Here is an 11,576-nt window from a genome sequence, read left to right as displayed (position 1 = left end):
ACCCCTGCAGTCCTTGTAGGTTGTAATTAGTCTACAGCATGATCATTAGCACTTGCTTCCTCAGCAACCAGAACCTTGCTTTGTGCCCACATTTGCAAACACACATTCACTTTCTTACACTCAGCTTGTGGAGAAACTGTGGAGTTTGTAGCATCAAGGAAGCAAAGTCAGGATGCATCTCCAAAGATCGACTGATGTCTAGTGAAAGTTAACAAGAGACTACTTCAAAAGAAAAGGCATTACATGTTTAATGCGTTCCTTTTCTGGTTTAAAGTCTGTTCCCTTTAGGATTTTCCACTTTCATGAGAACTCTTGGTTCTGGTTTAAATGTAAGCCTGTAAGAGCTCTCCCAGCCCCAGCACGACATACACAGTCCAACAGAGGGCTGTGAACGTGTTCCTACAGATGTGCCCATGGTCTCCTGTCCCTGCCTTGCCCCGTGTCCCCAGCACCTTCCCCAGTCCCCGTCCTCCTGGTGGCACACCATGTACTTTCGCTCCTTCCCATGACTGTCACCTCCCTGCCAGGAGCAGGGCACCCGATGACCATACCAGGTTCAGAGGTGACACCCTGCTACCCAGGGGTGTCTCTGTCTGGTCACACATCAAGCAGAGTAATGTTAACTCCTTTAAGTCAATTACAGATATTTCAGATCAATATTTTTAAACTTAGTCTTTCTTTTCTCTCCCTTTCCCACACGCCCCTTTCACCTGAACTCCTTGCTTCAGATTGTCCTCCTTAATTTGAGCTGACACCTCTGCACCGTTATTTTGACATCAAAGAAGAATGTTCGTAAGACAGGACTGGAGTGCCTTTGACGTTATCTTGACACGATAACATGATATTTTCAGCTTTCCATTGGCTTTTTTTAAATCATTCTTTTGATATGCAGGTACTGTCACCCTCCTCAATTTGACAGCGCAGTTGTAATGTCGTCTCCATAGTGGTCTCTGCATTGATATTATCATCAAATTAGCTTTATGATAAGCTGAAATATCAAAGGGAAGGAGAGAGGTTGGGCCCAGCCTCAACAATCTGCATTCTGGGTGACAGACATCATGTCTGAATGATGGAAGGGGTGAATGCTGGAGTTACTGTGTGCATCGAGGCAAGCCTGGATGGCAGAAAGCAAGTAGGCATTCGAGAGGTTTTGCCTGAGAAAAAATAAGAAAAAGGCACCAAAAAATAAGATTACTTACAATACTTCAGGTGAATTAAAAAATAATTATAATTAATTGATAAAATAGATAATTTTGCTTATTTTGCCACTTCCCTCACGCTGCAGCGCTGGGCTCTGGAGGGACACCCAGCCCCGAACTCCTTGCAGAGGCTGCTGTGAGCTGAAGGCGTGGGTGGGCAGTTTGTGAGCTCCAGGGCTATTAAACTATTTAGGATCCGACTGAACTCAGGCCTGACGCTATTATAAACACAGATGTTTGTATAACTGAGCTGAAAAGTTAATCATCCTATTAATGCCTATTTCTGGGCATGCTGCACGTCAAGAGATTACAGCCTTTGAACGGCGGTCTCTGAGCGAGCGAGCGCCCGCCCGGTCGGGGAAAGCCAAAACAAAGCCAGCAGGACGGGGCAGAAAGCCGAGCTCTGCCGGGTGCTGCTTCGTTAGGTGCATTAATAGCCTCCGCGCTGACACAGCCCAGCAGCTGTCTGCAGCCGCCCCGCTCTCCCCGGGCCTGACATTTGTAAACACTCGGATACGCCAGGATTTCGGGAGACCTCGCCAATCACTCGCCACGCTCCGCCGGGAGCGCCGGTCCGGAGCGGGATGGAGGGCAGCAAACCCCTAAAGGTCCGGTTGACGTTCTCCGTGATCTTGGTGGGCGTCTCGCTCCTCTTCGCAGCCGTAGTGACTGACCACTGGGCCGTGCTGAGCCCCAGAGTGGAGAAATACAACAGCACCTGCGAAGCAGCTCACTTCGGGCTATGGCGACTCTGTACGAAACGGATTTTCATGCTGGAGCAAGGTCCCAAAGAGAAGAGCTGTGGGCCGATAAGCCTGCCAGGAGGTAGGTGACCACCCACCAATGCATGGGAGAAAGCACCAGGCGATCACACCAGGCTTGGCTTAGCAGGTTGCAGGATGTGGCAGGAGGAAAATAGGACTCGTGTTCCTGTGGCACTTAACATGGCACGGGGCTGCGTGGGGCTGTTTTCATGCCGGTCTGCAAAAACACCTCATTGCCATCCTTCTTGCTGTAGGTGTGCGCTGCGTTGCCTTGCACGTCTGTTTGTGACTGTGTTTGAGTCTCCTGTGAAACCACAACAGTGGTGGAGAGAAGGGGAGGAGGATCAGGCATGGTGGAAATCACAGAGTGAAACTGGGACGCTGCCGGCATGAGCCAAGGGTCTTGCCACATCCAGGCACGCTGACGGCAGTGGGCAAGAAAGAGGATTTATGGGTCCACCATATGTGGCTGGATCTTTAGGATTTCCAGATCCATATTGCTGGGAAGCAACAGCCTGTTCATGGCTGGCATTAGGTTATCTCTGAGCTATTTTGAGTAAGAACCATTCCCTCAGGGCAGGAGGGAAAAAGGACTTGCAATACCTCTTGCCAACTTGCAAAAAAAAAAAGAAAAATAAAAAGTCCTAAACTGAGTTTCAAGCATTTTCTCAACAACTTACTGAGCCTCCTCACCTCTCGGCAGAGGCAGGCTGGTCCCACGCACGTCTCCATCACAGGAGGGCAGTGGGGGAGCAGGCACGGCCGCTTTCCGGGAAGACGCTCCTTTCCCGTGGTCAAAGGAGCTCATTATGGTTTTGCTGATCGCAAAGTCAGCAACATTCGCGCCGCGTGCACTAATACACTCCATCCGTGACTGAGCTATGCTGCTTTTTCAGAAGGCTTATAGGGGACTGGATGCTTTCCAGAACAGAAATAACAGGATTGCCTTCATGTTAGATGCGCTGCTTGAAATGAAATATATATGTTAACACATATTGGAAAAATTCCTGTGAAAAATCTTACTGCCTGGGCTTACTGTGTGTTCCCTGCATTACTGCAGTTCTTTATCTCTTTGGCCAAATTACATGTTCTCAAGAGCAGAGCTCAGGCACAGCATTCGGATCTGCCTCTAACCAAATTTGGGAGTGTGTCATCTCTATGCTTAATGTCTCTCATGAAGGTACTGACAAGCCTGGAGATGTATTCCTCACTGTCCGCCTTGCCTCAGCGGAAAACTCCCACAAAAGGAAAAAACAATAGAAATTGGTGGATGAACACCAAAATTGCACAACTGCGGGGGTAAATATAAAACTCATAAATAGCCAGCTGTCTGCCAAAAGTGGATTCGCGGGCAGGGCAGCGCGAAGGCAGCCACTATCTTTGACAGACATCAGCATGTGCTTGCGCAGGCAGTGAATCCCGTCCCAGCGCTGCTGTTCCGCCAGGCACAGCGAATAACCGGGGGATGACGGAGGGGCTGAGCCACCCCCATCACCACCCGGGAGGTGGTTTTCCAGTTTTTAAAGGTATTTGGGAATTCGGATGACAGCCTGTGTAGGAATCAGCATCCGAGGTTTCAAAGGGCACAGCAATTTGCACCTCAGTTGTGACATAAATATTTTCATCCCCGTTTTACTCACAGCAGAAACACAGCAAGGGGAGGAGGGAGGGAGCACAGCCCCCACGGGTCCGGGCTGCTAAACGATGCTGTGTCCGCACGGCTCGCGTTAGATTGATTTCACACTTCTGGGAAGAGATGTCAGCAGGGAAACACCAGGGTTGTGAGACCTGCAGTGGCTGAGAAAATGTGAATGAACAAACGTGCAGTAAAAGAGCAGATGCGGTCACTGGTTTTCCTAAAAATCTTGAGAGAAGACCAGACGTTACTGCCAGGATTGGAAAAGAAACAAAAGAATTTATCACTGTATTAATAACCATTTGCCAGTCATTCCCTGAGGAGGAAATGGATGGCACGATTAACTTTATTTATTAGGTTTTGAGCTCAGCACGGTGCAAAATGGGGAGGATGACTTGGCTTGCAGTCCACAAAGCAGGGCTGTGATTTAGGCAGAGCTTTAAAATTTTACGGTTCTCTTCCAAAGACGTTGACAAATTGGGAAGGGTTCAGCATCCTGCTGTAAGAAATAAAAAGATCAGGAAAGACAGTTGTTACAGCTGAGCAAATTCAGATTAATACCAAGACATTGTTAACTGTGGCCAGTGGGCACTGGGGCATTTACTACAGGCTGTAAATTGAGTTTGCCTTCTGTGCCAGTAACCCCAGCTAAGGAGGCGTTGGCCTCCTGCGTGCCAGCACACCGGGATGATCCGCAGCCTCCGTACGCTGCCAGCGGGTTAAAGAGGTCTTTGCAAACGTGGGAGCCTGAGTTCAGGCAGCTGGAGAGGAAAAGTGCTGCTTCAGCAAATGGGTTATCAGCCCCGCTGATAACTCGTGTCCATACAAGAGACTCACTCCGCAAGACTGATAAGAAATCAAACTATTTGGAGATGTCATCTCCAAAATTCAGAGTGTGTCAAAGGCCCTCCCCTGGCTTGTTGGCCAGGTCAGAGCCCAAGGTCTGACTCCCCTTGCCCTCACATTAGCATCTCCTCTAATCACAGCAGCAGGTCCCATCTCACAAACTCAATCCAAGTGGAAACTTTACATTAAAATCCAGGTTTTTCTAACCATCCAGGCTAGAGTCCCTCTCAAGTTCAAGAGCAACGTGGGCTCCAGCCCCTTCCCAGCTTGTCACTCCAAATCTCATGGGTGACAGCTGCCACCTGAAACTCTGCGTGGCCCAAAGATCTTGTGGCCTTTTTGAGGACCCAGAAGGGGAAGGACACCGTGTGACAAACCGTGTTACAGCCCTGAAGTTCGTGGGATCCTTAATGACCACGGAGTGCCTGGGCTGTTCCCATCAGCACACTGAGCTGACCTCATGGCAGAGATAATGCAGCCAGAGGTGGAGAGAAACAAAGATTGCCACACAGTTTTCATCCATTATAAACCCCATTTTAAATCCTATCCATTATGTAAATGTGGTGTGACACAAATGGGCTTTTCTCTTATTCATGTTGGCACCAGAGAGGTATTCAAGTGCCTCAGTTCTCTTGAATAACAGGGAGCCTTGTTGAAACAGATATTCCCAGCTCAGCAGAGCACCAAAGCAGCTTTAAACTGAAAACAATATATGATTTCACCAAAACCAATCTAATTAAAATTTCCCACAATAAATGCATTTTCCAAAAACACCTCCCCTGGAGCTAACCCACTTGTGTGAAAACTCCATTTATCGTACCTTGGGAGGGCTTTGCCATAAGCCACAAGACAAGAGGCAGCTCCTCCTGCAGACAAGTCCATCTCTAAAAGGTTTTGTGTACTCCCCGCTCTGATGAGCCTTCATGGACTGGCAGGTGGACTGGGTTGGTTTGGTTCGCCTGCGATGGACATGAAGCTGAGCTGTGTTCCCCATCACACTGGATGGCTTCGTACAGTCAACACACCTGGGGACTCCAAATTTAGGCTTTTCAGAGAATTCGTTAAAAGCCAAACCAAATAATCCAAAATAAAATGTCCCAGTTTCATCCCCATTTTAGCACAGGAGCTGAAGGATCCCCAAACGGCAATCACCAGCCTAGGTGCTCTGTCTCGATCACTGGCAGAGGCATACGACCTCTGCTCCGGGGCTCAAAATCTGCCGTTTCAGTCATAGAGGTCTGAGTTCAGATATGTTTCCTCCAGTCGTTTGGAAGGATAATAAAGAACAGGTCAGGCGATGCCAAAGCTGAACATTAACCTAGTCTCCAGCAAGGAGAAGCTGCAGACAAAATAAAAGTTGGCTTATACAATTAAGTAGATAAGAATGTCTCGAAGGAATCTTCCATTAATGGGCCCAAAAACATTGCTTTACAATTGCCTGGCTGCTGGAAGAGAGAAAATAAATCCTCCTTGGATTAGTAACTCCAACATCTGCCATTTATGTGACAGAACACAAGTCCCAACAGGTAACATACAGTGCGCTGGTATCTTTTTGCCACTAGAAATTAATGCTATGAATAACCACCAATATCACTGTGTCCCCAGGCAGAAGCCCTCAGAGCACCCCATGTGCTTCTGCACCCGGGAACTGGCTCCGGCTGTACCCTGCAACCTGCCCCAGGTCCTGGTTTGGATGCCAGAAAGGACCACAAAGTCCCCTCAGACTTTGTGCAGCATCTTCTGGAAACTGGTGCTCGCTCCGTTATTTAACGGACAAGAGATAACTGGTGAGAACCAAGTGGCCTCTCGCTGCAGGCAGCACTCGGATTTTGTGCACTCTTGGCACGGTTTCCAGGTGTGATGCGAGTCCAACCCGGGTGCAGGAGGGGTGCTGGGGCAGGCACTGAGCATGTCGTCTCCAGCCCAGCTCCGCAGAATAGTGCAATCAGAGTTGGCGCCGCTCAGCGCGTCTCCCTGATTGCACCCTTCCAGCCAAATTCTTGGCGAGCAACTGTTCTCCCAGCTCCACGCCCCTTCAAACCTTCAATTAAACCAGTTATAAATAGCGAGAACACCCTCCACCCTAACCCTGCTGCTGCCAAAGCTTTGAGCCAGCAGCTCCTCACCAGACCCTTCCCCATCCCACGGAGGCCGAGAGCACCTGTGTACCTACTGACCGCAAGGACATCACTACCAACCTCCCTCTGCCCAGTATCCCCCTGCCCCACAGTCTCGATCCCTGTTCACTTCAAAATCGCTCTATAAATACCCCACGTACCTGGCAGCCTGCTCATGTTAAGTCCAGGTGGAGGAACTTGGAATCATAGAATCACAGAATGGTTTGGGTTAGAAGGGACCTTAAAGACCATCCAGTTGCAAACCCCTGCCATGGGCAGCAACACCTCCCACTAGACCAGCTTGCTCAACGCTAAGTGCTCTCTTAGGAAATTAACTGAAGAGATTGCTCTGATAGGACAGAATTTCAGCAAAGCCAGGTCGGGCAAGAGCCCCTTTGCCCTTGACTCAGATGGCTTCGATCAGCCTTCCCTTCCCTGCACAGCTTTTTGCAGCTTCGTGTCGCTTTTTCTTTCTCTTTAGCGACAGCCAAAAACCAATCCTTCGTGTCCCTATGGCAGCCAAACACCACCTGCTTTGCTGCACTGCAGCAGCCTCATCTCTGGGACCCCCAGGGGGTGGTGACACCCCCCACCCACACAGCAAACTGCCCCGAGCAGCTCCCCCTGCCAGCAGCTGCCACAGGAATTCATATTTTAAATAGACGAGCAATTAGTGTGCAAAGCTTCTGGGGGAAACAGCTCACAAAAGGCGTCAGAGGGGCCTTCAGCCTTTGTCCACGCTGGAACAGGTGGTCTGGCACACACAAGCCTCCTGAATTTCCAATTTTCACCTCCTCCTGAATTTCCAATTTCGTGGTATCACCAAGGGCAGGAAATCTTAAAAACATTGCAAGTTTGATATATAATTAAAAAGCAAATTCAGTTTTACTACAGTTTATGACAGATTTCCAAGCACACAAGATTAAATTTCCTTTCCTCTTTCAGAACGCAACTGCTCCTACTTCAAGCACTTCACACCAGGACAGAGCTCGGAGATATTTGAAGTAACCACTCAGAAAGGTAAGAACAATACTGAAAAATATTTTCCAAACTGAGGTGAACACAAGATCAAAGACAAAATGTTCCCCAAAAATGAAGGTTCGAGCCCGGTTTAACTGAAAGCACCACGGGAATTTCTAGCAGATAGCCCTAGCTGGGAAGGAAGTTTTAAAAATGGCCTGAACAAGGTCAAATGCCAACTTCCTGGGAAGGATAATTTTTATATACGATCACACTCAGAAGTGTGATTTTACTTCAAGTTCTCCCACAAATATATAACAATGTCAATACACATGAAAACTGCAAAAAGTCTTTTCAGCATGAGAAGGACTTTACAACATGGGCACGAGCTGCGACACTCCGAGGCTTTGAAGGAAATAAATGAAATCTAAATAAATAAATCACACCCCAAGCAGGACCTTGACCCTGAAAGGAAGCACAGAGACTCTGTGAAGACCATCAGGATTTTATGCTTCAGACTGATTTTATATGGAAGTCACGTGAAAAACAAAAGCGATCAGTCGAAGGAAAGGAGATCCTACAAAAACACAGGCAGTGTTTATGGAGCATGCATTTGGAAATCAGACCTTCTCAGAAAAGTTTCACATTTCTCATAAGTCCCTGACAAAGCCTAATATTTGGAGCACTCATCTAATATGCTCTTCTCTCTTTCTCACCCTCTCCTTGAGGACAAATTCCTTTCCAGTTTGCCACATGACATAGTTTGCTGGGGAGTAAATGAGCTGATGATTACATGACACACATTAAATAATCTGCTTTGCTTCCATTGGAAATGATAATGGTGGAAAACCGTGCACACAGGCTTTCTAAAAAAGCAGTTTCCTAAGACAGGAAAGACACTGGGAATTTTAAGTGGAGAGGGGAGCATATATCTGAGCTACCTGGTTTTGATCATTTATGTATTATCAGATCCAGCCATCTGATCTTAAAAATGCACCCAATGCCTTCTTAGTAATTTCAGGGGAAAAAAAAAAAAATCAGGAAGAACTTCTTTTGTTTGAAGCAAAAGCTTAAGCCCCAGCAAAAAATTTTTGCACCAGAATGGGCTCTTTCAGGCAGTTCCAGCACATAGTAAAGAGAAACGTTAAGGAAACTATAATAAAACAGTGGTATGAGAAGCAATGAGAACAAAGAGTGATCTGCTGTTCCCTTTCACAGAAATAGCTGCGATTTGATGGGAGCTAATTAGTAACAGGCAAAAAAAATTCATGATTTTGCCTGGGAGATATTTTTTTTTAATGGCTTGAAAGGCAAATATCATCAGGCACTGTGATGTTCACGCATGGCTACATGTGTTAAATATTAAACTAATCTGAAAACGAATGCAATATGTAAATGAAGGCCTGAATTATTCAATTAGCAATTCTTCCCCTCGGTTCAGGCACTCAAGTGTGCTTCGGCTGAGGAACTGCCCAGTTCCCATCTCAGCTGGCTTAGAGAAAACTAGGACACGTTACAGAGGGTTAATCCTATGCCCTGAAGAAGCTGGGTTTTCACAGAGCTGGAAACCATTGTCTTAACGGGGGAAAAAAAAAAAAAAAAGATGCTCTGCAAACACTTCACCTCCAGCCTCCTGCCCACTTTGCCTACTTGGGTTTTGAGCCCCATGGAGCACACAGAACGACGTGGGCACCGGGCACTGGGGCCTTGCTTATGCTCTGTGCTACAGATATGGAGTAAAAATAACGTAGGTCTGTCTATTTGCTCTGTGAGCAGTGTGAGGAGTGGTGCAAGGAACGAGAGTGTGGAGCCCAGTAAGGCTTCATCAGTAACATCTCTGCAGCAGAGCTCAAACGACTCCAGCCCAGAGCTTCATCAGACCAAAGCAGGTGCCATTTGTTTTCAATCAGTGTTCGGAAAGCATTTTCCCCTCCTGCTCTGGTTTTATACCCTTCACATTCAAAAAGATACACGGCCAGTGCTTGCCCCTGCTTTTATTTGAGGCAAATCCCCAGTTCACCAGAGCCACCTCTCCATAGCAGCGGGAGGACACGGCTTTCTCAGAGTGACCTACTGCAAAGTCACCACAGCTGACGGGAGCGTGCTCAAAATTTGCACACGTTTGCCTTTTTGGTGTTTGTTTTGCTTTGGCAGAATACAGTATCTCGGCTGCAGCCATTGCCATCTTCAGCGTTGGCTTTGCAATCATCGGAACAATCTGCGTCCTCTTATCCTTCAGGAAGAAGAGGGACTATCTGCTGAAGCCAGCGTCTATGTTCTACACCTTCGCAGGTAGGAGGCTCAGTGCTCACATACATGCACTCAGTTCATAGGACAAAGCAGAGAAACTTAGATAGACCCTGGGAGGATGGAGACACTTCTAAAAATGCCCTGAAAGTGGCCTTTTCCTCCCAACCACAGTCAGACTCCAAGTCCCTATGTGGTGCTCCAGCAAGCATTACCTGGCAGTGTAGCTGTATTGTCTCCAATTATCTTTAAAAGGGGCATTTTTAGCACATTCGGTGCCAGTCAGCCTAAATCAGAGATAGACACTATTCTGTCTCAGTTATCAAAACTCAAACAAAAGACACAGCTGATCCAGGCCCAAAATACACAGCTGCCTCCCAAACCCAAGCATTTTTGCATGACCTAGTAATACCTTGACATGTCCCAGTGACTGAAAGACAGAGGTGCAAGTTGTCACTTCGATAAAAATCCAACTCAACCTTTGGAAAAGCTCCCGAGGAAATGCAATTATCCCTCCACCGCCTTAAGTCTCCCATCCAAGTCTCTCTAAAAGGTCACACTCAACAAGTCACCACTGACTTGTGTGGCCTGGGTTAGAGCAGAGCTCTGAGCAGTTGAGAGTGTTGATTCCTTCTAATACTGAAGCCAATGACTCACCTGTGAATCTCACTGCAGTTCCTGGATCCAAGAAGACAGATGAGGTGGTTAATTAAGGATGAAAATTTGACAGCTGGTTATTCAACCCACTGCTCCTATCTTCTTTCAGGTCTCTGCATCATCATCTCTGTCGAAGTCATGAGACAATCTGTGAAGAGGATGATCGACAGTGAGGACACAGTCTGGATTGAGTACAGCTACTCCTGGTCCTTCGCCTGTGCCTGCGCCTCCTTCGTCCTGCTCTTCATCTGCGGCATCACCCTCCTCCTGATCGCACTGCCTCGCTTCCCCCAGAACCCCTGGGAGACCTGCATGGATGCAGAGCCAGAGCACTGATGTTCCCAGCACCCATCAAAAAAGCCACAAGTGCTTCGAAAAGATTTGCATTTTGTAAAATGTCTGGGTCTCCCTATGCAAGGTGCACTCCATTCACTAAGTCTTTACTGAACCGAGGCATGTTCGATTGTAACTATTGCTTTGTTTTTGTTTTATCCTTTTTTTTTTTCTTAAAGAAAACAGAAGAAGCACTCAACTCCAGCACGGGTCGCGATTGTAACTATTGCTTTGTTTTTGTTTTATTCTTTTTTTTTTTTTAAAGAAAACAGAAGAAGCATTCAACACCAGCACGGGTCATGGGTGCATGGCACTGCTCTGTGCTGATGCAGTTGGGGGAAAATAACGTGTGAGACGGCTCACACCACACAGAAGAGCTTTCTTAGGGAGATGTTGGTGGAGCTGGGTGTAGATCCATGGGGGAGATTCAGCTTTTACACCTCATTGAGTCAGAGAGAGACAGTGAGAAATTCCAGCTCCATGGGAAGTCTGTTTCCCCACTTAGGCTGTACTCCTCTACCTCCCTGAGAAGGATTAGCTCACTGCTCTGGAACAAGCTGAGGATCCTTATGCTATTCTATTAAACTGTTAAAATTATTGGGAAAAAAAAAAAGAAAAAAAAAAATCACATCAAAACCCCTTTGCCTAGCATTCGCATAAATTTTTTTCCTACAAATTTACACCCTACAGTTCCATTCTTTTGAACTGAGCACAAAAATCCCACAAAACATAGTTTTTGTTCTGCTTAAACTCTGGTGGCAAAGCCAGGAAGTACTGAACGTTAAGAGTGATATTTTTCCTTTAATAAAAAGCCTAA

The 11,576-nt window shown here is 47.1% G+C and overlaps 1 protein-coding gene across 1 annotated transcript; it reads left to right on the top strand.

Annotated features, from left to right (window-relative positions):
* Nucleotides 1-1,783: 1,783 nt before the first annotated feature.
* Nucleotides 1,784-10,891, top strand: CACNG1 (calcium channel, voltage-dependent, gamma subunit 1). Its single transcript, XM_009870432.1, has 4 exons — nt 1,784-2,024; nt 7,508-7,582; nt 9,677-9,814; nt 10,536-10,891. The coding sequence occupies exons 1-4, from the start codon at nt 1,784-1,786 to the stop codon at nt 10,760-10,762; spliced, it is 681 nt and encodes a 226-aa protein (XP_009868734.1). The 3' UTR covers nt 10,763-10,891.
* The last annotated feature ends 685 nt before the right edge of the window (nt 10,892-11,576 follow it).

The sequence above is a fragment of the Apaloderma vittatum genome, unplaced genomic scaffold, assembly GCF_000703405.1.
Source record: "Apaloderma vittatum isolate BGI_N311 unplaced genomic scaffold, ASM70340v1 scaffold13865, whole genome shotgun sequence".
Classification (NCBI taxonomy): Eukaryota; Metazoa; Chordata; class Aves; order Trogoniformes; family Trogonidae; genus Apaloderma; species Apaloderma vittatum.
Note: the sequence above shows the minus strand (reverse complement) of the source record. Positions and strands in the feature narration are given on the sequence as shown.